General features: G+C 48.1%; 1 protein-coding gene across 3 annotated transcripts in view; it reads right to left on the minus strand.

Moving 5' to 3' along the window:
- Positions 1–1,653: 1,653 nt before the first annotated feature.
- Positions 1,654–26,916, minus strand: part of XYLB (xylulokinase) — a 40,243-nt gene continuing 14,980 nt past the window's right edge. For 2 of the 3 annotated variants that reach the window (XM_055414617.2, XM_055414619.2), the window contains 10 exons: positions 24,588–24,669; positions 20,768–20,808; positions 20,085–20,200; positions 19,179–19,294; positions 18,480–18,553; positions 17,442–17,538; positions 11,982–12,040; positions 9,159–9,246; positions 6,510–6,604; positions 1,654–2,103 (listed from right to left, as the gene is read on the minus strand). In XM_055414617.2, the coding sequence (XP_055270592.2) occupies positions 2,026–2,103; positions 6,510–6,604; positions 9,159–9,246; positions 11,982–12,040; positions 17,442–17,538; positions 18,480–18,553; positions 19,179–19,294; positions 20,085–20,200; positions 20,768–20,808; positions 24,588–24,669 (846 nt within the window). In that variant the 3' untranslated portion in view covers positions 1,654–2,025. Of the gene's footprint in view, positions 2,104–3,245; positions 4,056–6,509; positions 6,605–9,158; positions 9,247–11,981; positions 12,041–17,441; positions 17,539–18,479; positions 18,554–19,178; positions 19,295–20,084; positions 20,201–20,767; positions 20,809–24,587; positions 24,670–26,916 lie in introns of those variants that run through there. The other variant, XM_055414618.2, reaches the window with a different exon arrangement.

Below are 26,916 nucleotides of genomic sequence, written 5' to 3' on the forward strand. Positions count from 1 at the left end.
TACTTGCAGTCATTCCTATTTTCATTTGGATGTGTTGTAATTCAGTCTTCATCATCTAGGGTGATTTTGTCTTTCTGTTCAAAATTCTTTCCCGTTTGGTCCATTCTCTTTTCACATTATCCATTGTTCACATTTTCATTTTTATTCCGAGTGTCCAGATTTCTGATCTGTGGTATTCTTTCATAGCCACAATTGTTTCTTTTTTGAAGTTCATGGTAGAGGGTTGTTATAATTCACCTTTTGTTTCTTTTTACGTGAGGTATTTCATTAGCTTTAAAAGCTATGGTTCTCACTTTGTTTTCTTCTTGTGTTTGTATAATCAGCTCCTTTTTCTGTTTATGTTGATATCCCTGTAATAATGGGCAGCTCTGTGGGGGCAGGGGTAAAATGAGGAGTGGATTGAGCGACTTTCTGGTTTTTGGCAGGAGATTCCTTGTTTGTTGGTTGGTAATGGAATTTCTTTAATAAGTAATGTCCAAGTGGTGGTGAGGTGGGGGGAGAGTTCTTCTGAATCTTTGACCTGCTGTTGACGGGCTGTGATCTTCAGCTTCTTGCTTCCTTTTTTTGCCTTCATCCATCAAGCTTAGAAGGGTATCACTCCCTTTCAAGATGACTTCGTCTTTTTCAGATGTGGTATCTCTTATCCTACTTAAACCTCTAAATTCCTTCCCTTGACTTCCCACTAGTCTCTGCTCTGATCCTCTAGGTCTCAAAACTGTTGCAGCATTTGTGTCCTCTGTATGAGACCACAAGTAGTTTGGTTTAACCCAAGTCCAACTTAGCTGCAGGCAACAGGAAAATCTGGAGGATTTTGCAGGAGGCAGGTCACAGAGGACTTTCTACGGAGGCTTTTGCAATAATTTCAGCAAGGAATAAAAGGGTCAAAGTAAAACAGGGAGGGGTGGAGAGAAAGGAAGTACTCTTAAGGGATCACTGAAGGAATAACCAGAGTTACTTGGTGACTGATCTGAGGTGGGAAAGCAGGTATCTGAGTTCTGAGTTTGGGTTCCTGAATGAATGAATGGATAGATGGTGGTACCAATTCACTGAAACACGAACTCTGGATGAGGAGGTTTGGGGAAGGGCGTGGGAAGATAAGTAGGGTCTGAAGTACCCCTGTGAGAATGCTGACCAACTCCAAAGAGAGTTCTGGCTGGAAACACAGAGCTGGGTATAGCTAATATTTAAGGACCAGTTGAAGTCCAAGGTGCTAGATGAAATCACCCAAGAAGAGGGGACAGAATTGGAGGGAAGGAGGAATGACAACAGAGATTTGGGGCCCAGGAATAATTAAAGAGTAGACAGGGCAGAATGCTCAGTAAAGAAGAAAGAATGAATGATAAATAAGGAAAGCAGGTGGAGAAGAAAATGGTAACCCATTCCAGCATTCTTGCCTGGGAAATCCCATGGACAGAGGAGCCAGGTGGCTACAGTCCATGGCATCCAGAGTTGAACATGACTGAGCACACACGAGCACAAGGAAAGCAGGAGAAAAGTTGGAGAGAATGGCTATCAGAAAGAAGACAAAAAGAAGAATAATCACTGCAATGGATTAAGACATACAAAGTATGTTAAATGTATCATACTGATACTAAAAACCTAATTGCTTTCAGAGGATGCTTGGGGATCAACTTATCATCCTGAACATTGATGAATAAAGAGGAAAGAATCTATTTATTTTGCTTTGTCTTTCCCAATCTGCTGATTTAGGTCCTGAAAGGGGAAAAGTCACAGTTTTTCTTGGATATATCCCAAGCTCAGTATTACCTTGTCTCCTGGGATAAAGACAGGAAAAGAGAGATGTTTTCCTGCCCTGGGCACAATGGCACGGGGACACGAGCAGCCCAACTGGGTTCAGGAGGATGTGCTAAGATGGGCTTTAAGGCGGTCCCGGGCAGGGCTGGAGCACTGCAAGGAATCAGGTGGGGAAGCGGGGAGGGCAGAGCTGCCCAGAATAGGGAAGAGGATCCCAGCTGTCCAAGGTCACATCTCCAAGTGGGGTCAGGGGGCCTGGGCCTGCAGAATTCACTCTGGAGGCCCCCGGGTCTGACTCAGGATTCTCTGCTCAAGCATGGCATACCGCTGGAGGAGGGCCTCATAGACCTGGAGAGGTGGAAAGACCAGTTTAGGATGGGGAAGGGAAAGTGCCTCTTAAATATCTTTGCAAATTATAGTTTAAAAACTTTTCTATCCCGCTCACTTGCAATTTAATTTTTTTTGCTGGGCAGACAAAAGAGAAGTGTCAATTCACAAAAGAAGAAATTGTAGTAGTTCCCCAACCTGTAGTTTAAGATCTTTAACAAATGGGAACTAAGACAAGAAACCAATTTTTGTTCTTAAATCTACAAAACATTTAAGAATTCTGATGAAGGTGCCTGGAAATGACTGTCTCTTTGCACAGTTGGTAGAATTTGGTGGTACAACACTTTTGGAAATCACCTCAACTTTACATTTGGTAGAGGGGCTCGAAAATGCCCATAGTTTTCGACCTGGTTATTCTACTCCGCAAAGCTCTCCTAAGGAAATAATCCTAAATGTAGGCTGCTAGGTACACCAAGGGTCTTCTCAGACACCACTAAACATTCAGACTCATAAGACTACCATGGATTACACCTTGACTCTCAACAGAATATACTGGAAAAACATGAGTGCTGGCACAGTGGCTGAAGGGGCCCATGAACAGTTTGTACAAGTGTCCTGGGAAGGGTCTCTTTGCCTCCCTGCCTTCTTCCCTCCCTATACCCCAGGTCACAGCTCAGATGCAAGGAGATGAAATCCACATCTTACAGGTGCAGTAGCCTCATTTTCCACAGAATTATCTCTCCCAACACCTCCGTGGGCAAGAGACGTGCCTGTGAGAGATCACAGCACGCAGGGAGTCCTAAATCTGACTTACCCTTAGGTATTTGTTTTTTCCCACTTAAGATGCAGTTTCCTCATTCAAGGCCATATGGCCATAAGCAATGTTGCCTAGTAACACTGTTGACATTCCATTTTTATTAAGTCTCAAAGGAAGAAGAGCTAGAACATTAACCAAAGGTCAAATTCTCATGAAGAATAGGGAGAGGTTTTGTTATTCCTTTACCCACATAGGGTTAATTATAATAATCAAAAAACTAGAAGCAACTGCTTGAGAAAATGCTTGAGAAATGTGGTTCATCAGCCAGTCAGAATATTATGCAGTCATTAAAAATAACATGTAGGCACATTTTTAAGAATATAAATACTTGGTTGTAATGTAGAATTTTAAAAGTGGGATACATCTGAAAGAATGCTTTAACACACAATCAGGCAAACTGTGATTTGCGGAAATATCTCTTGATGAAAACAAGGCATAAAATGGAGAGTCAAGAGACCTTGCAATATGGATTGCAGAGATTTGTAAAATTAAAATCTGTCAATAGAGTAATAGTTGCAGATATTCAAACAATAAAGTCTGTGGCTAAAGGAGCTAAAAAAAAAAACTAAAATGGACTACAAAATTATGTATATAGTGTGCTGTATAATAAAATAAAACCCAAACCAAAAAACCAACATGGGAAAAAGGGCCAGAAAGAAACACAAGCCCACATTCTTCCTCTTCATTCCTTTTGTTTAAAGCTATTTTCGCCTGTAGCTTGCACAAGTGTAAGCCTTGCAGTTCAGGGCAGTGTGTGTTACAGATTCGACATCACAGACCAGCAACCCTGAAGACCAGGGATCTATATTTCTGTGGGACTCACATATACCACTAGGAGGTCATGCCAATCTCAATTTGGCTTAACTGGCCCCTAAGTCAAGGACTTTAGCAACTGATTATGCAACAGGGCCTCTGAGGATGAACTCACTGGGAAAGTAAAGGGGCCTTTGATCTCTTCTCCAAGGAGGAAATTGGAACATTCAGCCGAGCCTACACAGAAAATACTGTTCCTGTCTTGAGTTTCCACTTGAGCACACAGGTGTGCCATAGAAGGCAAACAGAGGATGCTGCCCGGCTCTCCAGGTTGTTTGCAATCCAGTCCTCAAATAAGCCACTTGTGCTAACAATCACAGGCTGTCACTGCTTGCACCTAGTGCTGAGAAGGATTCTGAGGTTACACTTGGGTTTAACGGTACAGAGTTCCATGAGCTATTAGCGACTGGTCACAAGCAAGCCAGGGAGAGTGGCAGGACACACGCTGAGTATTTGCCACCTGTCATGAGGCAGTCGCAGCTGTTTGTTACCCAAAAGCTTTCCCCAACTACCTGTTTCCTTGCTGGCCTCCTCCTAGAGAGGATAAAAGAGCAGTCAGACTCTACCCCAGGCTGACTGCATAACCAAGTGGTCATCTGTTGGGGGAGTTGAGGGGAACACAGTAGTATGTTTCTCCCTGATGCAAGAGTGTGTGAGGAGACACTCTCTGCCCAAAGGCATGCTCTGATTCCTGCCTGTGAATACAGCTGTGGGCGGACAGGATGTTAGAAGCAGCTGCAAACATCCTGTTGTCATGTGGAGTACATTTTAGTGCAGCACTATCCAATGTGGTGGCCACAAGCTATTTGCGGCCCTGAGCACTTGAAATGTGACTGCTGCTACCAGCAGAAAATACATATCAGATTTCAAAGTTCATACACACACACACACACAAAGTAAAATATCACACAAGCAACTTTTCTTATTAATTACATGTTGAAATGACAGTATTTTGGACATTTTGAATTAAACATATTAAAGTTAGTCACTTTTTTTTTTTAAATGAGACTACCAGAGAATTTAAATGACATATATAGCTCTCATGATATTCCCTTTGTCCATTGATGATCTGGAGAAAGTCAAAGAACCTGACACAGAGCCCTGACACTGCTGAACCACTGACCCAATACTAGCAACACCATCCGACCTCCTGTTGTACAATAAACCCATGCTAGGCAACGATTCTTTTTAAGCCTCACAATGAGTAGGTTAAAAGCAGGCTGGATAGATGTCCCCAGTTCCCAGATGAAGAAACAGAAGTTTGCAGATGAGGAGGCAGGTCAAGGTCATGTGAAGGTCACATGGAGAGGGAGAGGCATGATAAGAATCAGAACTCAAAGGCCCCTTATCTCAAGGCAGGTTCTTTCGACTGCATTGAGCTGCCTTTTAAACAGGACACACAACAGAAAGTAATGGAAGCCTGGGCAGACCCATGTGGAAGGGTTATCTAGTCACCTAGAAAGCAGGAGCTTCTGCTTCCAAGACAGGAGGGCAGACAGTTCTCCAGGGTGTTTCTACACATCTTGTGACAACTTTTGTTCCTGACTAGCTCCTCAAAGGTGTTGTATAGCAAACAGCCTTGGAAGATGGAGATGGGAAATTGGTGTGCTGATCAGAATCAGAAAGATAATGACTCCTTTGAGGGCCAAGGCTGGACGGGTTTGTTGGCAGCTCCTTTATGATGCTGCGGGATTCCTAAGCTTGGGGTCCCCTCAGTTGGGTCATAGACACAGTGAGGGCACACTATCCGCGTGGGTCCACTCCACGCTGCCCCACGGATCTTCAAGGCCAAGGAACTGACACAAATATGGAGCCTATACTGCCTGTGGAGCTGTGAGTAACAGAGCCCTCTGTTTGGGTCGCCCCTGCTCCTGGGCTGCAAGAACCTTCTGCAAACTGGAAAGGGGTGCAAACTGTCCAGACTGCCCCTCGCTACACCTGGGTAAAACTCGAAAGAGTCAACCCAGCTTCAGAACTTCCTGTAGGATTGACCGAGGGCTCCACTGAGATGGCACTGCAGCAGCTCCTCTCCCACCTTGGCCCAGCCCTGTCTCTTTGCCCTTCCACAGATGCAGATTCCAAGAGTGCCCCCTCATAAATCTCCTACATGTGAAAGTGTTGGTTGCTCAGTCATGTCTGACTCTTCGAGACCCCATCTGTAGCCCGCCAGGCTCCTCATGTTCATGGAATTCTCCAGGCAAGAATACTGGAGTGGGTAGCCATCCCCCTCTCCAGGGGATCTTCCCTACCCAGGGATCGAAACCGGGTCACCTGCACTGCAGGCAGACTGTTTACCGTCTGAGCCATCAGGGAGGCCCAGGAATCTCCTGCATCCTCATCAACAACTCAGGGTCTGCTTTCCAGGGTAGCGGCTTGTAGCAAGTGGGGTCTGAGTTCCCCGACTGAGGAACCACACAGTTGTCTTGGATCCAGACTTCAGATCTGAGCGGTAGAAACCCAGCGTGTCTTATGTTTAAGTGACAGAATCTTTCAGCAGCTTCTGTAACCCTGTGAATTAGAAGCAAGCACCCACTCCAAGGCATCAGAGCAAGGAAGATGTGCCCAGTGAGCCATCTGATCCCTGGGGCTACAAGATTAGAGGCATCTCTGAATCTCAGAGACAACCTGCTTCCTTTGCTCTAACTTTCTGACAATTAAAAAAAAATTAGATTTCCTCTTCAGTTGAGCATATCAACTATAACATAGGTGACAAAGAAAATACTTACCTTTTGGAAATAAGAACCTAGCGGGTTTTTCACAATGCAAGTGCCACAAATACATTTGGATGGTCTCTTACCTGAGACGCTCCTGGAGTTGGGGTTGCAACTAATCTGGGTTTTGGGGCTAACTTCACAATCTCTGCGAAGGGCATGTCTGTTCCAGCTGCAAGGCCTAGAAGGGACAGCTCATTTTGTATCAGTGCATATTGCAAATGAAGGTGTTGCCGGAAAAGGCATTTTATCTCTGGAGTGAGAATATGTTCTAAAACTGGATTATGGTGATAGCTGTACACCTTAATAAATTGTTTGTTTGGGTTTTTTCCCCTTTATATTGGCTGTGCCATGTCTTTGTTGCAGCACACAGGCATCTCTTGTTGCAGAGTGCAGGCTCGGTTGCTCCAAGGCCTGCGGGATCTTAGTTTCCTGATCAGGGATCAAATCCGTGTCCCCTGCATTGGATGGTGGATTCTTAACCGCTGGACCACCAGGGAAATCCCACAACTTAGTAAAGTTACGAAAAAACACTGAATTGTACAGTCAAGTATGGGTGATTTTTTTATATTATATAAATTGTACCTCCATAAAACCATCTTAAAAAGGGGGAAAGAGAGAAGAAAAGTTTCACGAGCAGCCCTCCTTCTCAGCAGGGCCTAGTTTGTCTGAAGTGCATGTTAGGAGGCAGCTAACCTCTGACCTCTGACAGAGGGGAGGGTCTGCCTGCCTCCCCTCCCTCACATACTCCACCCTCCCCACTGCTCACTGCATTGCAGTCACCCCAGCTTCGCACAATTCCTTCTGCCCAGAGCCTTTTCACTGTAAGGAATGTTCCCTCCTCTCTTTTCAAAGAGGTGGCCTCTAAGAATGTCCCTGCCACCCCTCAGCACCTTCCGCTTTCCTCAGGGCATGTCACACTGCTGCCACAGATTTAAGGTCGCTCCCTTCCTGAGATGGAAGCTCTGAGAGGCCAGGACTTGGTCTCCACTGGAGCCCTGGTGTCTAGCACACGGCTGCACCCAGGAGGTTCTCAGTGACTGCTCGCCAAGCAAAGGAGAGATGGGGCTGGAGAGAGGGAAGGCGGCCGCAGCGGGGCAAGGAACAAAGAGGAATTTCCAAGCAAATTAAGGAGCAGTATCAGACTGAAGGGAAACTCAAGACCACCAAGAGGGAAGGAGGGCCCAGGAAAGACGCGAGGCCCGGCTCTCTCGTGGAATGCTGGATATCCCAGTCCAGAGCTGTGTGGATGCGGGGCCAGTGGATGGTGGGGTGGCCCCCAGAGAGACTTCTCCAAAGACTCTGGTCCCCCTCCACTCAAAGCCTGGATTTGCGTGACTGATTTTTGTCCCTGGACATAGCTGGAGAGAATGGATATGGACATAAAGTGGAAACTGGCATTCTAGAACTTAGCTCAGGTTTTAGTTTTAGATGGCAGTACAGGGCAGCATCCATAGGTAATCTCTGGCAACTAAACAGGCACAGAAGGCAATTCCCTGACTGTCCACTGGTTAGCACTCAGCACTCTCATTGCCAGGGCCCGGTTCAATCCCTGGTCAGGGAACTAAGATCCTACAAGCCAAGTAGTGCAGGAAAAAAAAAAAAAAAAAGGTGGCACAGGAAAATAAGAAAGAAAAACAGTGCAGAATAGCAGTGGAGGCCCCAAAGAGTAGTTCCTTTCCTGTTTTGGCAGAAGGAGTATAAAGTGAACCCCTCTGAAGGCTGGAAGCTTATGGAATGGAGTTTTCAAAGTTCTGAGAAAAACATTTTAGAGTCCATTGTCCAGCCAAGGTAGCATTCTTTGTGAGGGTGGACATGTAGGCCCTCAGAAAAGTATCACCTACGGAATTTTTTCTTTAAAATGTATTCAGGCTGTATATTCTAACAAAACTAGCATAGAAATGAAGAAGGAAAAAGGAACTGAAGGGAGTCACCAAGAAAAAAAAAAGAAAGACAAACTCAAAGATAAGTGTAGATAAAAAGTCAACAGGATGTAAAGTCTGATGAAAAAGAAGAGTCTAGAAATAAACTGCCCAATGACCTTCATACAGAGGTGGCACCGTGTGGGATGAGGCAGACAGGGGAGAGGGAAGGGAATGAAACAGTAAGAGTTTATTAAGAGGAGGCTACGGTCCCTGATTAATTCTCAATGTTCAAAGAAAAACATACAAGGTTAAACAGGTGTGTTAAAAAGTTAAGGATAAATGTGTTCAGAATGGAACCACCAGAGGGAAAGGCCACAGCCCTTGAGGTACAAAGGTGGGCAACCTGAGCAGGCAGAGGATACGGCAAATGGACCATGTGGGTGAAACAACGTCCCTGTGGGCCTTTGATGCTCCCCTAGTTTCTGCCATGCCTCGCAGAGCCACGGTCCCCCCGTGGAGCTGTCCAGGGTCCTGGACTGCTTGCTCGGAAGCGTTCACCTTTGTGTCCATTTCCTGCTCTCGTTGAAAAGATGGTTCTGGACGTTATCCACCCCTCCTACCTACCCACTGTCCAGACTCAGCCCGAGTGCCCTCAACCAACATCTGAGCAGGCTTCATTTAGTTAGGACTGTGCCTCTCTTTTCCAGTTTAAGTAAGGAATAAAGGCACAGAGGGTTTGGGAGGGGAGAAAAGTGAAGCCCACCATGTTCCTAAAGACTGGGAACATCCCAATCTCCCCTTTCCACTGTCCTCAGCCCAGCCAGTGCCCCAACCGCTTCCAGAGGTGTCTGTCCCCATCCATCCACCTACCGTGGAAAGCTCGGTAAGCAGAGCCCACACAGGCTGAGTTGGCGGTGTCTATGATGTACACGGGGGCACCAAACACATCTGCAAGCACCTGGAAAGGACAGAGGTTCTTACTGTGGTGAGGTGTTCCTCAGAGGGAACGTGGACACAGACTGGAATTTTCCAGGCTCTCTTTTCTCATGTCTTCTGATACCTTCGATTCCACCTCTACTGCCTTAAAGGAAGTACATTTGACCATGCCACCCTGGTGATCTTAGGGTCAGGGTGACCTGGGAGAAGTCTCCATTGGAGGGCCACAGATCTCCAGGTTGTCCCTGCACTGTTTAACCATTTTATCAAAGACAAGGAGGAAGTTTTAGACTGAATGCTTAGCAAACAGCCAAGGTGGAGACGGCTTCGTCTCTGACTATTACTAACAAGCTCAGACAAACCCAAACTGACAAGAGCAGGTCTTATAGGGATAAACATAAAGCTTTCCATGTTCAGTTCAGTTCAATCACTCAGTCGTGTCCAACTCTTTGTGACCCCATGAATCACAGCACACCAGGCCTCCCTGTCCATCACCAACTCCCGGAGTTCACTCAAACTCATGTCCACAGAGTCGGTGATGCCATCAGGCCATCTCAGTCTCTGTCGTCCCCGTCTCCTCCCACCCCCAATCCCTCCTAGTATCAGACTCTTTTCCAGTGAGTCAACTCGTGGCATGAGGTGGCCAAAGTATTGGAGTTTCAGCTTTAGCATCAGTCCTTCCAATGAACACCAGGATTGATCTCGTCCAGAATGGACTGGTTGGATCTCCTTGCAGTCCAAGGGACTCTCAAGAGTCTTCTCCAGCACCACAGTTCAAAAGCATCAATTCTTCGGCGATCAGTTTTCTTCACAGTCCAACTCTCACATCCATACATGACCACGGGAAAAACCATAGCCTTGACTAGACGGACCTTGGTTGGCAAAGTTATGTCTCTGCTTTTTAATATATTATCTAGGTTGGTCATAACTTTCCTTCCAAGGAGTAAGCGTTTCCATGTAGGTCCCCCAAATAAATTATATTAGTTTAGAATAGAAGACCTGTACTAAGAGAAGCTCACATGGAAAAGACTCGAGGTTCTTAGTTGATGAGAGATATTGGGGGCGTGCTTCCCTAGTGGCTCAGCAATAAAAAAAAAAAAAAAAAAATCCGCCTGCAATGAGGGAGACACGGGTTTGATCCCTGGGTCAGGAAGATCTCCTGGAGAAGGAAATGGCAACCCACTCCAATATGCTTGCCATAGGAAATTACATGGACAGAAGGGCCTGGCAGCCTATACTCCATGGGGTCACAAAAGGGTCGGACACGACTTGGCAACTAAGTGACAGAATTGTGGATGTCCCATCCAGACCCCCTTACTGGGCTGGTGTGCACCCTCACCCACATGTCTTGAGTACTGGCTAAGAGCTCATGACTGCCTCTCAAAAGGATGGCTCTTGGTACCGCACATGCTCAAAATGGCAGAGAGTGAGACTGAACAGAAGGGCCTAGATGCAAATTCTCTGGTCATTGAACACGTCCAGGTGAACAAAGCCCCCAAGACGGGACACAGAACTTACAGATTTCACAGTCAGACCAACCTGTACATAAGCTCTCCTTGCCCCACTGAGACAATCCTTACTGAGAAAGAAGAGATTGCTCCGAAACCAGAAGAGGAGGTTGCACAAAAGTAAAAGATATTCCAGAAGAAATGGAAGAAACAAAAACTTATGACCCTGGAATAAATGCTGCAAAAAATAAATGCAAGTGAAAGTGAAAAAAAAAAAAAGAATTGCTCTTGGAACTCCCCTGGCAGTCCAGTGGTTAAGACTCTGTGCCGTCCAATGCAGGCAGCGCAGGTTTAATCCCTGGTCAGGGAACAAGGATCCCACATGCCGCAGGGCACAGTCAAAAAATAAATCAAATTTTAAAAAATTGCTCTTGGCTGAACAGAGGCTCCCTCTCACAGGAGGTTATTCTCACCTCTTCCCATGGTAGCTAGTTGCCCCCCTTACTCCAAGGTGGAGCCGAGTCTGCAGCAGAGTTCACGTACCTCATCTCCACCTGGGATGGAGCTGAAGCTGACTCTAGCCAGAACCACATCCTTGCTTATCCTTCTTCCCCTGCCCCGCCTGATTCCCTCACTCCCTTTCTCCTGGGAGCACTCTCCCAACAAATCACTTCTAGAAGAATTCCCATTTCAGGCTCTGCTTCTAGAGAACCTTACCTAAGACAAATATGTCACACGCCAACAGTTGATATACTTACTCAAACAGCTAAGGCAGCCTCAGGCTGTATCTAAAACTGCTCAGTGTCCCAGTAAGACACTGACAGCCCCGTGATGTGATGGCCTGGTTGTCAGATATCTGCAGGTTGATTCCACTTTGGGTCATATATTTCTAACACAATGAAGGACCGGAAAGAGAGTGACAAAGTCTGGCAACTGTATAACAAGAGAAATGGCTGAGAGAATCAGAGATGTTTAAACTGGAAGGGGGAAACCTTGAGGAAGACGAGAACACTGGCCTTAGATGTCAGAAGATTTGCCGTGAAAGAAAGGCACTTTCTGTGTGATTCCAGAGGCCGATGCTGGGATCAGAGAGTGGAGCTGGACAGGGCAATGGATTTCATTTGAGTATAAGATTGAACCTGTTCTCCACGTAAGCTGTAAAGAGCTGGCTTCCTGGGAGAGAATGAGCTGTAAGCTCCCCATCTCTGCAGGAGTGGGAAGAGAGGCAGTGTTAACTGCTGCAACTCTTGCTCTTAGAAGTATCAGACATGGAAGAGGCCCCAGTGCAGAGCTTGCTACTAGCACTTACCTGTAGGATGTCTCTGTTGTGAGATGCTCCTCCAGTGGCCAAAATCTTTGTCTTGGGCACTGTAAGGAAAAACAAAAAACAAATCCAAAAAATGGCCGTGACAATTCCCCAAGGCAGAAAAGGCTGTTTTGCAGAGTTCTTCTGCCACAAAGGGCTAGTGTCAGGTCAATGCCTCTTGCTTGTCACACGGGGCCTGGGGAAAGATCTGAAGCTGGCTCTGTCCACGTGGACTTGTGAAGCCACTGCCTCACCCACCTCTTGGGGATGCAACTAAAGAGGGTACACAGGACGGTTCTAAGGTTCTGGCAATGTTGCATTTCTTTTTTTTTAATGTCATTTGTTTCAGAGTAATACAAGGACAGAGGTTTCATTTTTTTTAACTTTTCAAAATTGTGTATTTATTTACGGTTGGCTGTGATAGGTCTTTGTTGCCGTGAGGGTTTTTCTCCAGTTGTGGTGTGAGGGCTTCTCATTGCGGCAGTTTCACTTGTTGTGGAGCATGGGCTGTAGGGCAGGCAGTCTTCAGGGGTTGCGGCGCAAGATCTCAGTAGTGGACCAGGAATCGAACCCATGTCTCCTGCATTGCCAGCTGGATTCTTCACCACTGAGCCACCAGGGAAGTCCCAGTGTTGTATTTCTTAACCAGAGCGCTCAATGAACAGGTGTTTGATTTTTTAATCTGTTTTTACAGTTAGTTGTATGAAACATATATTCTGTTACATGCAAGATATTTTCCACAATGAAAAATAATAGACTTCCATCCAGTAAAAGACATATAGTTCCACTTCAGGATAAAATGGAGATGGTCATCCCTTGTACTATAACGAGAGACCGCTGAATCAAAAAAATAATATATATATATATATGTTTATTTAATGCTAACAAAAAGTGGTAAATGCAGGGAATTGTCCAGTGGACCAGTGGTCAGGACTTGGCACTTTCACTGGTAAGGACCTGGGTTCAATCACTGGTCGGGATCCCACAAGCCATGAAGCATGCCCTCTTCCCCCACAAATAAGTTGTAAATGGAAAGAAGTGTAAATAAATTAAATTCTGGACTGAGCTGCTGCTGCTAAGTCACTTCAGTCATGTCCGACTCTGTGTGACCCCATAGACAGAAGCCCACCAGGCTGCCCCGTCCCTGGGATTCTCCAAGCAAGAACACTGGAGTGGGTTGCCATTTCCTTCTCCAATGTATGTTTCATAGGTGAATTCAAATTTGAGTAATTCCACTATAGGGTAATGTTAATTAGGCAGTTTTCCCAAATCTGAGAACACCAATGCTAATCTAGTTGTGCAAGCCCTTAAATGCTGACTTGCCATACCTGTAGTACAAGATAGGTGGCGTAGTGACCCTCCAGAGGCATATAAACTGCCAGAACAGAGAACCTGCCAGGCATTAGGTGGCGTTGGTACGAAACAGGCGTCCCAAAGGCAGAGCTAGTCCTCCCCATCCCCACGCCTCCCCACCGGCTGCCTAAGTGCTGATGTGGAAGCTAGGGGAGGGGCGGGAAAACAGAGAGAGCTCTGGAATCTCACAGGACTTCTACCCCTACACTCCTGTGTCAAGGGACTCTTTTACAATAAAAAGGCATTTATTTATCATGCAGGGATTTGAAAACAAATGTTCTAAGCCCCTCTCAGCCTCCCCCGTCTTCACCCTCGGCCATGAAGACAGGGCCTGAGTGAGATGAGGGGAAGGGGTGACAGCCACCTAAAGAAACAATCTGGGACGCACGGGAAGGTGTTCCCATGCGATTCCATGCTGGAAAAGCAAAACAGACTCCATTCACGACTGCAAGCGGAGTCAGCTGGGCGTGATGCAAAGCACCACAAAGGCTCTGGCAGAGTTTGGGTTTGTATGTACCCTTTGTAGGGAAAACGGGAACAGGACTCCAGCTTTATAAAAACAAGCTCATAAAGGGGACGGAAAGAAAGTGCTCCCAGACTGCACTAGCGGTTAGGGAGAGGAAATGGGATTATAGGTGGTTTTCTCTCATTTTCAAAACTTGCTATTATAAGGCTGCTTTTTTTAAAAAAAGTTTTTGGCAGTACCACACGAGATGTGTGGTCTTAGCTCCCCAACCAAGTTTCAAACTCGTGCCCCCTACACTGGAAGCACAGTCTGAACCACTGGACCACCAGGGAGGTCCCTAAGGCTCTGGTGCTCTTATAAGGCAACCTAAACATAATGAAATATACATGGAAACATAAGCTGAAAAGGAACCATGGTGTTAGCCCCGCCAGCTGGGTGCATATGTCTCCTGGTGTCTAAATAGTAAGACAGGGATTCCTTAAAGAAAGCAGATGTAACCCAATGGTTAAAAATCTAGAGTCTAGAACCAGACTGGCTTGTTTCAGAAGGTCTGCCAGCCTGGAACAAGTGACACAACACCTTGAGTCTTGGTTTCCTACTTTGGGAAGCAGGGGTGACACCCACCCCAGAGATATTGCTGTTAATAAAGATGAAGGGCTTAGGAACCTTGCTGGGCACACAGTAGACACTCAGTAAATAGTGACACCTGCTTTTATCATGATCACCAGTTTTACTTCAGACGTCTTTTTATTCTTCTCAGACATTATTAAAATGAGATTATGACTGTTCAATAAAGAAATGAGAGGGACCTCCCTGGCGGTCCAGTGGTTAGGACCCAGCACTTTCATTGCCAGGGAATGGGTTCAATTCCTAGTCCAAGAACTAAGATCCTGCAAGGTGCTCAGCCGGGAACATGATGCCTGCAGTCCATGCAGCCCTTGTGCCCTTTTAGGTTCAAGCGTGTTCATTCATGTGATCTTGTTTTGAGAGGAACTCAGCAGAGCTGGAAGGACAGGTTTGATTCACCACCTTAAGCTTGCTAAGAGGATAAGTAACTTTACGCTGTTTGCCCAAGAATCGCTTCAGAGGCTGGGAATGCTGACATGATCACACTAGTCCCCTGGAGCCCAGGAAGGCCTTCCCACCCTCACTGCCTCTCCCTGCATACTGGGCCAGTGGGGACAGCCCCTCAAAGTACTCCCTGCTGATGACCAGAGAACCCTTCCGGCCAGTCACTTATGTCCACCTCAGCACCAGTCCTGTCCTGCTCACCTGGGCTCACTTCTCAGGGAGCTTAGAAGCCTGTGGAGACCCTTGGGGAATTTCTTTTTACACTTTTGGTGGAAGAATGGAGAGGAGTGGGACTGTTTATAAAAGTTCAGTTCAGTTCGGTCACTCGGTCGTGTCCAACTCTTTGTGATCCCATGGACTGCAGCACACCAGGCCTCCTTGTCCATTGCCAACACCTGGAGTCTACTCAAACTCATGTCCATTGAGTCAGTGATACCATCCAACCATCTCAGCCTCTGTTGTTCCCTTCTTCTCCTGTCCTCAATCTTTCCCAGCATCAGAGTCTTTTCCAATGAGTCAGTTCTTTGCATCAGGTGGCCAAAGTATTGGAGCTTCAGGTTCAGCATCAGTCCTTCCAATGAATATTCAGGACTGATCTCCTTTAGGGTGGACTGGTTGGATCTTCTTGCAGACCAAGGGACTCTCAAGAGTCTTCTCCAACACCATAGTTCAAAAGCATAAATTCTTCGGCAATAAGCTTTCTTTGTAGCCCAACTCTCACATCCATACCTGACCACTGGAAAAACCATAGCTTTGTCTAGACAGACCTTTGTTGGCCAAGTAATGTCTCTGCTTTTTAATATGCTATCTAGGTTGGTCGTAACTTTTCTTCCAAGGAGCAAGCATCTTAATTTCATCGCTGCAATCACCATCTGCAGTGATTTTGGAGCCCAAGAAAATAAAAGTCTATCACTGTTTCCACTGTTTCCCCATCTGTTTGTCATGAATTGGGGTTTATAAAAGTAAATTCATTCTATTTAAAAACATCGTTGAGGGACTTCCCTGGTGGTCCCATGGCTAAGACGCCATGTTTCTGATGCAGGGGGCTCAGGTTCCTTCCCTGGTCAGGGAACTAGGATCCCACATGAAACGAAGATCCTGCATGCTGCAACTAAGACCTGGTGCAGCCAAATAAATAAATATTTAAAAATTAAAAAAAAAATGTTGAACTGTACACATCCTAACAAATGCACATATGCACCATAAGCTGACAGCCTGACATGTTTTCGACTGAAGACACATGTATAATCTATGAAACAGGGTCTCACCAGCACCCCAGGGGCACCATGGCCCCCCGAAAGGTAACTACCAATCAACCAGACTTCCAACCACAGCAGATACTTCTGTCTGCTTTTGAATCTGTTGTGCACAGAATCTGTCACACATAGTTTTGGGTTGGTTTCTTCTGCTCAGCATTTTCACTTGTGAGACGCGTCCGTTTTGCTGTGCTTGGTTGAGGCTGGTTTACTTTCATTTCTGTGTAGGATCATGTCATCTGAACACCCCACAAGGCATTTATCCTATCATCGACAGACACTGGGTTGTTTCCAGCATGGGGTGTCAAGCACAGGGCCACAGGGGGTGGACTCCTGCACGGCTTTAGTGAACACGTGTCTGCATCTCTGTCTTGCATCCGCCGGGAAGTGAGGTTGCCAGGTGGGTGTGTACGCAGCTTTAGTAGATGCTGCCTAACAGGTTTTCAAAAAGGTTTACCTAGTGCCTACTTTAAAGTGTCCTTTTACCTGATAGGTTCAAAGAGATAAAATACACATTACATAGAACTTGGACTGTTGGTAGAAATATCATGAGGAGACCCTCAAGCTGAGAGGATTCCAAGGGTTTCGACCTTCTCTTGACCACAGCTGCTGCCCTGAGGGATAAATACAACTCAGAATCCTGGACTCTGTGGTCGGCTGGTCCAACATCCTTAAGACTCCCCCAGACCATTCCGGCAACATCAGTAGGGGGAACTCACTGACCTCCTAAAGCTGCCCACTCCATCGCTCAGTTCTTAGAAGTCCCTTCCTCCCATGGGTCTCCCCCGGCCCTGGTTCTGTCCTCTCCACAGGAGGTCTCTCAGTTCTGACAGAGGTCCTATATCCCCTCTCTTCCCTGTTCAAGCTGAAATGCCCAGAGCTGTGCCCCACAGACAGGGGTGTGCCCAGAAGGTGAAGGTTCAGTGATGGCCCCTGCCCAGACCTTTGCCACCTGCATTGCCTGTGTCCTCAGGATCCCGAGCTTAGTACATTTCGTCTGCAGGATGGAGCTGAGGGTTACAGAAAGATCTCTCAAATCCTACAGTTCCTGGCCAGGAGATGAGGCTACTGGTGACAGAGCAGAGAGGCAGGAACAACCCACCTCCTAGTCTATGCCTGCCCACAGGGCCAGTCCACCTCATCCCACCACCAGGTCCAGGCTCTGTTTCCCTCCTGCAAAAACAAGGACCCCGTGATGGAGCCTTAAGAGTGTCCACGAGGCCTGGTCTGAAGGCAGAAAGGGTCTCAAGCACTTCGGTGTGTGAGCAGGACCCCTGGACCCCACTCCAGAACACAGCCCACCGGCAGCTCACTTACTGACTCGATAGCCCAGAGCCTCAGCATGAATCTTCTTGGCCATGAACTGTCCCTCGATCAGTGCTCGAATCTCCACATCCCGGGGGAATGCCGAGACCTGTCTCCGGGAGAAAGTGGACAGAGTGAGGAGCTCTCATTGCCCACTCACGCTGTGTGTGTGTGTGTGCTGTGTGTATGTGTGTGTGGTGTGTCTGTGTGTGTCTGTGTGTGTGGTGTGTATGTATATGTGTGGTGTGTCTGTGTATGTGGTATGTGTGTGTGGTGTGTATGTGTGTGTGGTATGCGTGTATGGTGTGTATGTGTGTGTCTGTGGTTGTGGTGTGTATGTGTGTGTGTGGTGTGTATGTGTGTGTGTGGTGTGTATGTGTGTGTGTGGTATGTAGTGTGTATGTGTGTGTGTGTGTGTGTGTGTGGTGTGTGTGTCTGTGTCTGTGTGTGTGGTGTGTATGTGTGTGTGTGGTGTGTATGTGTGTGTGTCTGTGGGTATGTGTGTGTGTGGTGTGTTTTTAAACAATAGCCCAGATCTGATGCTCATGACAGGCCTCCACTGGAGCTCACCCATAGTGGTGTTCTTGAACCACTGACTTTGCCTGTCAAACACACACACACACACATGCTCACGGCCTCACTCACCCAGGGAGAGCTCAGGCTCAGTCTGTATGGGATTAATCTCCGGCTTATGGGATTAGCAGATACAAACTACTGTACATAAAATAGATAAGTAACAAAGATTTACTGTATAGCACAGGGAATCATATTCAATATCATGTAATAACGTATAAAATATATACAGGCTACATATTTTTTCAGAATATAATTTGAAGAAAAAGTGAACCACTGTGCTACACATGTGAAATTAACACAATATTACAAATCAACTACACCTCAAATCAAAAATTGTTTTCAAGTATTTGTTTTATCACTAGTTGATTAAATGAACGAGGTCCCTAAAGCTAGCATAATTTCATAGGCATTTTTTAAAATTTAATAGTAAAAAATGGAGTCGACATAGCTCCAACTGAACAATAACATACATACCTCATGGTTTTCTGCACTAAACCTATGGCGTCCGGTAATTTCTGGGGTGATTTCCATGACATCAAAATAAAAACCTGAAACAAGACCAGGAAAAGATTAGCTATCAGTGGTCAAAAATAAAAGATCAGCTTCTCAACAGCTTCGGGAAAAAAGCAGAGTGAAATGACCCTAGATCCCTGTTCCCTGGGCGCCCCATTCCCTGGAGGAGACCCGTGAATATTCTAAGGTCCTTCTCTCCAGCAAGACAGAGGGCAACTGGAAAGGCCAAGGCTAGCTCTTCATGGAGACAGTTCTTCCTACACCCTCCTGGCAGCCCAAGCCAGAAGGCAGCTAGCTGTCCAACTAAGCCTAAAACGCCAGCACGGGTTTGATCCAGGGAGGCATGCTCCCTCCCTGCTCAGATGGCCTGCCCCATTGCGGGGCACTTTTCCTAACAGGACCTTGTCTCTGGGGCAGAAAGCTGCACGTGGGGATGCACTGGGGCAGGGCAGACACTGTGGCTGCCATCTCTGATGCTGTCGCTGGGAGCTTCCAGGGCACAGAAGATGCAGCTCCGCCTGGTCTGCCGCTCCCCCTCACTCAGATCAGGGGGGTCCCACACGAGTTTTAGGGCCCATGGAGCAGAAGTGGAGACAGTCGGGGCTTCCCTTGGCCCCTCCCGGGCAGCTGTTCCCCTCACAGGCCCCCTCAGCAGCCTACCCAGGTTTCCACCGTTCCCCATCTCCGTGGACTGCAGCGCCTTGGAGAACTCGCTCCAGGAACCGGAAGCAGACTCATCGCGGATCTTCTCTCTCATCAGGGAGCCATTTTTAAAGCTGCAGAAGTGCACACAACCCTGAGGGAGGGGCTAGGTGCGTTCCAAGTGGACCCACGGTTTTGGGGAAGAGTCCCAGGTAGAGGGGCTACAGGTCAGGCTGGACCCCACCCCAGCCAGTGCACAGCAAGGATCTGAGGTTCCGCCTCAAGTAGCAAGCCTGGTGCACCTCCCCGTGAGTCACCAGAAAATGCACTTGTCCTGGGGGCTCTGTTCACAGAAGAGGTTGCCACGAAAGAGTCCCAAAGAGAGACAGAGCTGTGGTTTCAGCACATTGTACCCTCTGGACAATGGGCGGAACTGGCCAGATTTACTAGACCTACATATTTTCCAGTAGTTCCTGGAGCTTAAAGGCTAAAAACCAGCAGGTCGCCAAATGTCTGTTTGGAAGGTACAGAACAGACCCCTTTCATTGAGAACTGTCAGGAGGCAGGATGTCCTTACTACCATTGGTTGAAGGTCCACCATGTGCCAGATACATCGTAACATCACTATGAAGTAAACCTCTTGTTCCTCCCACTTAGGGGCACAGTGTGGCTAAGATATGCTCTGGGGTCTGCCTCAGGCCACACACAATACAGATGTTGGGGATGGAATTTGTACCTGGGCTTGGGAGAGACTTCAGGTCCTGGGTGCTTCCCCCTGCCCCACCCCCACACCAACTCTGCTCTCAGCAAGACCCAGTGAGTCCCTGGGGTCTCAGGTGCCCCCAGGGCCTGCTCAGTGGAATGCCCCAGGGGCTCCACAGGGTGCCAGCCCTGCCCGTACTGCCTCCCCTGCACCCAGCCTACCACAGGAGCGCCATGTAGTGCTGGGGGTCGACAGGGTTGCAGAAGATGTGGCCTTCCAGGGCGGGCGTGGGCTCCTGGAGCCAGAGGAACAGTGTGTCGCTGGTGCCCAGGCTGACCTGGAGAGAGACAGGCGGAAGTGAGGCAGCTCCGTCTCTGCCACTCCAGCTGCCCTGACCCCCTCCTCGCTTCACTGTCCAGGCTGCAGATCCTTGGATTAAACGCCATTTCTTCAGCGAAACCTCTGCTGATCCTCCCACACCAAAATCCAAAGTTAGCTCCCAGGATTCGAGCTAGCACGAATTCCGTGGGCTGTTTTTCTAGAACTTACTACAACCACCTCTAAGTCATGGTTCGGGTGACGACTGGTTCCCCACTAGAAGCAGAAGGGTCTGGGTTATATCTTTATTGCCTGGAGGGCTCACAGTCCTCTGGCCCAAGGTCTGACCCTTCTGCCACTGTGCTCACTGTCAAGGCAGGCAGGGGACCTGTCTACTCAGCAAGGCAACTGACCTTCTAAGAGAGGAGCTGTGGGCAGGTCCTGGGGCCTGGGTCTCCCTCTCCCCTCCCTTGGTTGCCTTTTGACCCTGGATGCCCCACTGACAGGATACTGCTTACACCCAGTACCCTCGTCCCCTGGGGCAGAAGGAGCTGACCCTGCCTCTAGGAGGGAGAGGTCACCTTACCGCAATGTCACCTTCCTCCAGCCTCATGCCGGCCAGCGAAGCTGAGAACAGGAGGGGAGCCTGTGGTTAGCTGGAGGTCGCAAGGGAGCCACTTAGCAAACCAGTCACCTCCCTCAGATAGGAGTGAAGCCCCACCTCCAACCCCAGCCTACAAGCTGAGAGAGGCAGGAGCTAGATGAGATGAGGGCCAAGGATGCCCCAAAGGCCAGGAGGTGAGAGTTGGACCATATAGAAGGCTGAGCACCGAAGAACTGATGCTTTTGCACTGTGGTGTTGAAGAAGACTCTTGAGAGTCCCTTAGAGAGCAAAGAGATCAAACCAGTCAACCCTGAAAGAAATCAACCCTGAATACTCACTAGAAGGGCTGATGATGAAGCTGAAGCTCCAATACTTAGGTCACCTGATGCAAAGAACTGACTCACTGAAAAAGACCCTGAAGCTGGGAAAGACTGAAGGCAGAAGGAGAAGAGGGCGACAGAGAATGAGATGGTTGGATGGCATCACCGATTCAATAGCCATGAACATGGGCAAACTCCAGGAGATGGGGAAGGGCAGGGAGGCCTGGTGTGCCGCAGTCCATGGGCTCACAAAGAGTCAGACTGAGGGACTAAACGACAACAACAAAGGCCAGAGGGTGGGGTTTCTGTGCTCCAAGCCTCTGATTTGGGCTCAGAAGCTGCATCTGAAGGGATCCAAACTCCCCACAAGGCAGAGAAAGACAAAGGCGAGGCCTGAGTATGGGGCTTTCCCCCGCCTCAGCTGGGAAGGAAAGGGCAAGATTATGCTGACCGCTCCCTTTGACATGAGGCCCCTGGCAGCTTGTTTATCTGCCCTGCTCACTGATACACCAGTGTGTCAGAGCTCTGGACTCAGGAATCCCAACCGTCAGAGCTTATCCTGCAGGGACAAGGGACAGGGCAATATCTGCACTGTCTAAATGCTAAAAGCCACTCCTAACTCATCTCCCACCTCCATCCGAGGGAGACTGGCGAAGTAAATGCCAGAACAGTGGAACCCGAGACAACCACGAATGAAGTTCACAAAAATACTCCCTTGGTTGATTAAAATGGGTATTTATGGGCACAGAAAAAGAAAGTTAGAAGGACAAGTCCTCAAAATGTTAACTGTGGTTATCTCTGGATTAAGGGATAGTGGATGAATTTTTTACATTCTTCCCTTGGTTTGTCAGTACTTAAAATCTGCTTCTGCAATGAAGAGGCATCCCTTGTATATAAGAAAAAAGCATAAGACTAACGCATTACTTAAGGCGGCAGGAAAGTGAAGGTCAGACTTAGGGAGGGACTGGCTGAGGGCGACCTGCCTCGTACTTCCAACATTCAACCTGAAAGCAAAGCCCCAAAGGAAGGCTGAAAAAGCTGCTTCTTTGTCATTCCTTCTCAAACAGGCCCAGAAGCTCATGCTTCAGTGGTAAAAAAGCAGGCCCATTATTTTCCCTGACATTCTTCAAGTTGATAGAGTAGGCCTGAGAATATACATTTTTCTAAAAAGACTCATGGTTACCAAACAGGAAAGGGGAGAGGGGATAAATTAGGAGGTTGGAATTAACATACACACATGAATATACATAAAATAGACAACCAACAAGGAGGCACTGGGAACTCTACTTAACCCTCTGTAATAACCTATATGGGAAAAGGCTCTGAAAAAAATATATATCTAACTAAATCACTTTGCTGGACATCTGAAAGTAACACAACATTGTAAATAAACTATATCCCAATATGAAAATATATATATAGATAGATTTTCTTCTAATGAGACTTGATGGAGTTATTTCCATTTTGAAAAGAAAACAAACCTGGCCCACAAAGTGTAGGGCTGTCCTGAACTGTGCACCAGCTGCTCTTTTCTAAGGGAGACTGGGCCCCTTAACTTTCAGGGTAGACAGGAACTGGGGGCCTGGCATCCCCCCGGGAAGCCTGGGCACCAGAACACGTCCATCACAGCCCAGAGCTGCCTCTCAAATTAGCGCCAGGAGGACAGGCTTCACACCTTGCTGCTGCAAGAACTGGGTCAATGTCCACCAGTCTCCGTCTCACCTCATCTTAGGCCCCTAAGGAACACGAGGGGCCCTTCCCCAAAACCTGCTCGGAGTCTGGGTTTGTGCCTTGACAACAGGGCTCCACGCGAAGGGCTATGGAATCTGCTCAGGGACAGGGTGGCCCTCATCTGGCTCCTGGGGGCTCCCTGCAGATGCCAGAGTGGTGGTCACCCTAGACGGGAGGGGACACAGGGAGGACACCAACGCAACCACACGGTGGCAGGGGCATGCTCACGTGCCCTCGGCTCCAAAGCAGACGGGCCCAGAGCAGACCTTGGAGCACCATGAGTGTTATTTATATTGGACACAGAAACAGCAGTAATGGCAACTTAACTGTTTCTTTCTCCTGGTCACAAAAGTATACATAGATACTGCAGGAAATATGGAATTTAATATCATTATGATGAAGGGCTTCCCAGGTGGCGCGAGAGGTAAAGAACCCACTTGCCAATGCAGGAGACATAAGGGACACGGGCTCAACCCCTGGGTCGGGAAGATCCCCTGGAGGAGGGAATGGCAACCCACTCCAGTATTCATGCCCGGAGAATCCCATGGACAGAGGAGTCTGGTGGGCTACAGTCCATGGGGTCACAAAGAGTCAGACACGACTGAAGTGACTTCACACACAACACATGGTGACGATGAGCGCATTTTAACAAGACTTTCAGCTCCATTCTTAGGGACACAGCTCCACTCCTAAACACAAGTGCCTCTTTTCATTTTATTTCTGCCGTCCACATCCTCATCTGCATAACCAGCAGGAGGCGAGTACAGGGAGGCTGTGGGTGTGGAAGCCAGGAGAAAGGCTGAAGCCAGACCCCTGCCTCCACCCACAAAGCAGTCCAAGTCCTTTCATAGGCACCTCTCAGGAGTGCTTTCTTAGAGCAGGAATGGCTGCACAGGGTGGCGATTTGGCATAGAGTTGCCAGATAAAATACAGGGCACTCAGTCACATTTCCATTTCAGAGAAATAATACTTGGGACACACACTGAAAAAGCATTTGTTATCTGAAGCTCAAATAATGCCTGGGACACACTCATCCTACCTCATCATCTGACCTTCCTCTGAATTCAGGTTGGTCTTGTATTTGCATCTGTTCTATTTGTGTTTACTCTATCCATCAACCCTGGTTTGGTGGCTCATCAGGAAAAGGGCCGCAGGGGTGCGGTGAGGGGCAGCAGTCTGCGGCCACTTGGCCTTCCTTGAGAGACCTGTCGGGAAACCCCAGAGGAGAGGAGGAGGAAGAGGAGACAAAAGGCTTCGATGAGGGGTAAGTCGTGTCTGCATCACCGACTCAATGGACATGAGTCTGAGCAAGCTCCAGAAGACGGTGAATGCAGGGAAGCCTGGCGTGCTGCAGTCCACGGTGTCGCAGAGTCGGACACAACTGAGCGACTGAACAGCAACAGGTCAGAAGAGGCCTGAGAGTCTTAATGCTGGGTACTGGAGGAAGAGGAGGAACTGAGATGCTTCCTTTGGAACAGAAAAGGCAGGTCAGGGAGGGTGGGCTTGACTGTCTTCCTCAATCACTGATCAGTTCTCACCTTGCTGGGCAGCCCTGGGTGGCTCCTGTGGGTACAGCCAGGGCCAAGGCGGGGCAGGTACAAGGAGTCAGAGTTTAGGCCAGCATGGGGGTAGGTGGCCACGGAGAGAGGGCCTGCCAGACAGGCCTCCCCAGGAGGTTGGTTGGCATTCACCAGTGTCCAGCAAGGAGCAAGGCAGGCTGCTGGGGGGGTGAAGTCCCAGGAGGTACTCACCTGGGTTGTCCCCGGTGAACGCCACCACTTTGCATCCTGGAGGAAACCCATAGCGCTGGACAAAGTAGGAAGAGATGGCTCCCTGAGGAGAGAAAGCAAGTGCATTCTGTAGAAGCAAATCCCACCTGCTTGGCACAGCTGCCCACCCTTCAGGCCACAGGAAAGCAACAGGCCTGGGTGGAGCCAAGAGGCTCATCACAGCCAGGACGTCCTTTTCGCAGAACACCAGAGGAGTCCAGCATGGAGCTGGGACCATGAACACGAAGTTGTGCTACTGCCTCAAGGCACACTTGATTTTGAGAGTCAAGGCAGCTAGAACAAAACCGCCCCCAACATGGACTTGCTTTGTAAGCCCCAAATTCTGGATGTTGCCTTAAAAATAAATAAATGAGAGGAGAAAATCATTAAACAAACTCATGGAAGTAAATGCCTTACATACATGCTCTATCAGCCTAGCAATCAGATCATGAGCAATCAGACATGCATGCACAGAGGTCAACGTTCCAAAGAAAATAAACCAAGGAAAGGCGGTGGGGGAAGGAGCCTCCGCCAGGAACCAAAGCTCTCAGGGCCCCTTCGAGACTTCCTGTGGGATCAGAGGGCAGGGATACCTTCTAGACAGACCTACAGTCTTTAGAAAGCATAGTTATGAAAAGAAAGCTCCCCACCCCTGCCCACTGCTTTCCCTGTCTTTCTCTTAGTTCCAAAAATTTAAAATAAATGATGAGATTTCCTAGGAGTTCCTTAGTGGTCCAGTGGTTAAGACTCTACCCTTCCAATGCAGGCGGCGTGAGTTCACTCCCTTGTCAAGGAACTAAGATTCCACGTGCCCAGTGGCACAGCCAAAAAAATTTTTTAAAAAGGAATTTCCCAGCGTCTGGGAAGACCATTTTGCTCCATCCAACAAAATTTCATATCTCCATGAGAATAAAGCCTGGGAGATAAATGTCTTGGCCTTGGTTGCCTCAGAGAACAGAGTCTGAGTCAGGGCTTGTGCAGGAGGCTTATTTGGGGAAGTGACCCCAGGAAATGAGGGTGGGGGTTGAAAGAACGAAACGGAAGGGGTGAAAGCCCACCCAAGGGTACTCTGGGGAGCCGGTGCTGGCTGTGGGCACCATTTGAGGCAGGCTGTCCTCTTGGGGGTGGGACAGGGAGCCCCTCTCCACAGCTCCTCACAGGAGAAAGGTGTGTGAGTGTGTGGGGGTTAACCCCGATCCTTCAGGCTGGCAGAGCACAGATGCAGAGTTCCAGAAGCCCCCAGGGCAGAAGAGGGAAACGAGCTGCAGCTCAGGCAGGAGGCTGCCAACGGACATGTGAGGCCACGAATGCTGGCGAAAAAGGTGGGCTGGGAGGTTGCGAGGCGGAGGCGTCACTGCATGATATCTCCAAAAATTCTCCTGCAGAAAAGGAGAGAAAGCCATCTGGGCACCACCTTCAGAAAAAGAGATGACAGAAAACATGAATTTTGCTTGTTTTCCCCCATCACGTGGGTACATATGTTTCAAACGAAAACACACTTTTCCAAATCAGTTCTTTTCTGTTCCTCAAGCTGCTCGTGTCTGCACGAGGCCCCTTGTTGAGGCATGTGTTCTTGGTGTAAGGCAAACAAAGCTGGCTGTCGTGGACAAAGCACTGCTCTCCATTGACTGGAAACTTAGAGCCGTGTGCAACACCAGTCCCAGCGGCTTGGCTGTTTTCTGTTCGCCCTTCCTTTTTTCCTTTCTGCTGGGCATCAGCCTGCCTGGGTTCTGAACTGTCTGCTTGTATGGTGCAGGACACCCTTAGCTCTGTGCACTGGCTTCACAGCACCCTCTGGGTGATATGTGTATGCTCAGTCTCGTCTGACACTTAACGATCCCACGGTCATTCTATCCCAGGCAAGAATACTGGAGTGGGTTGCCATGCCCTCCTCCTGGGGATCTTCCCCACTCAGGGACTGGACCCAACTCTCCCACACTGCAGGCGGATTCTGTATCATCTGAGCCACCAGGGAAGCAGATACAGATTTTGCAAATATTTCCTCCCAGTTGGTAGGTTGCCTTTTCACTTTGTTAATAGTTTCCTTTGCTGTGCAGAAGCTTTTTATTTTGCGGTAGTTATATTTGTTGAGTTTGCTTTAGTTGCCTCTGCTTCTAGGGTTTTTTTCTTAATGTTTATTTGGTTATGCCAAGTCTTAGTTGCAGCATGTTGGATCTTCAATCTTCGTTTTGGTGGCATGCAAACTCTTAGCTGTGGCAAGTGGGATTTGGTTCCCTGACCAGGTTTGAAGTTGGGCCCCCTTCATTGGGAATGTGCCATCTTAGCCATGGAACCACCATGGAAGTCCCCT

Source organism: Moschus berezovskii, chromosome 24 (genome assembly GCF_049115385.1).
Source record: "Moschus berezovskii isolate FMDL1 chromosome 24, NW_MosBer_1.0, whole genome shotgun sequence".
NCBI lineage: Eukaryota > Metazoa > Chordata > Mammalia > Artiodactyla > Moschidae > Moschus > Moschus berezovskii.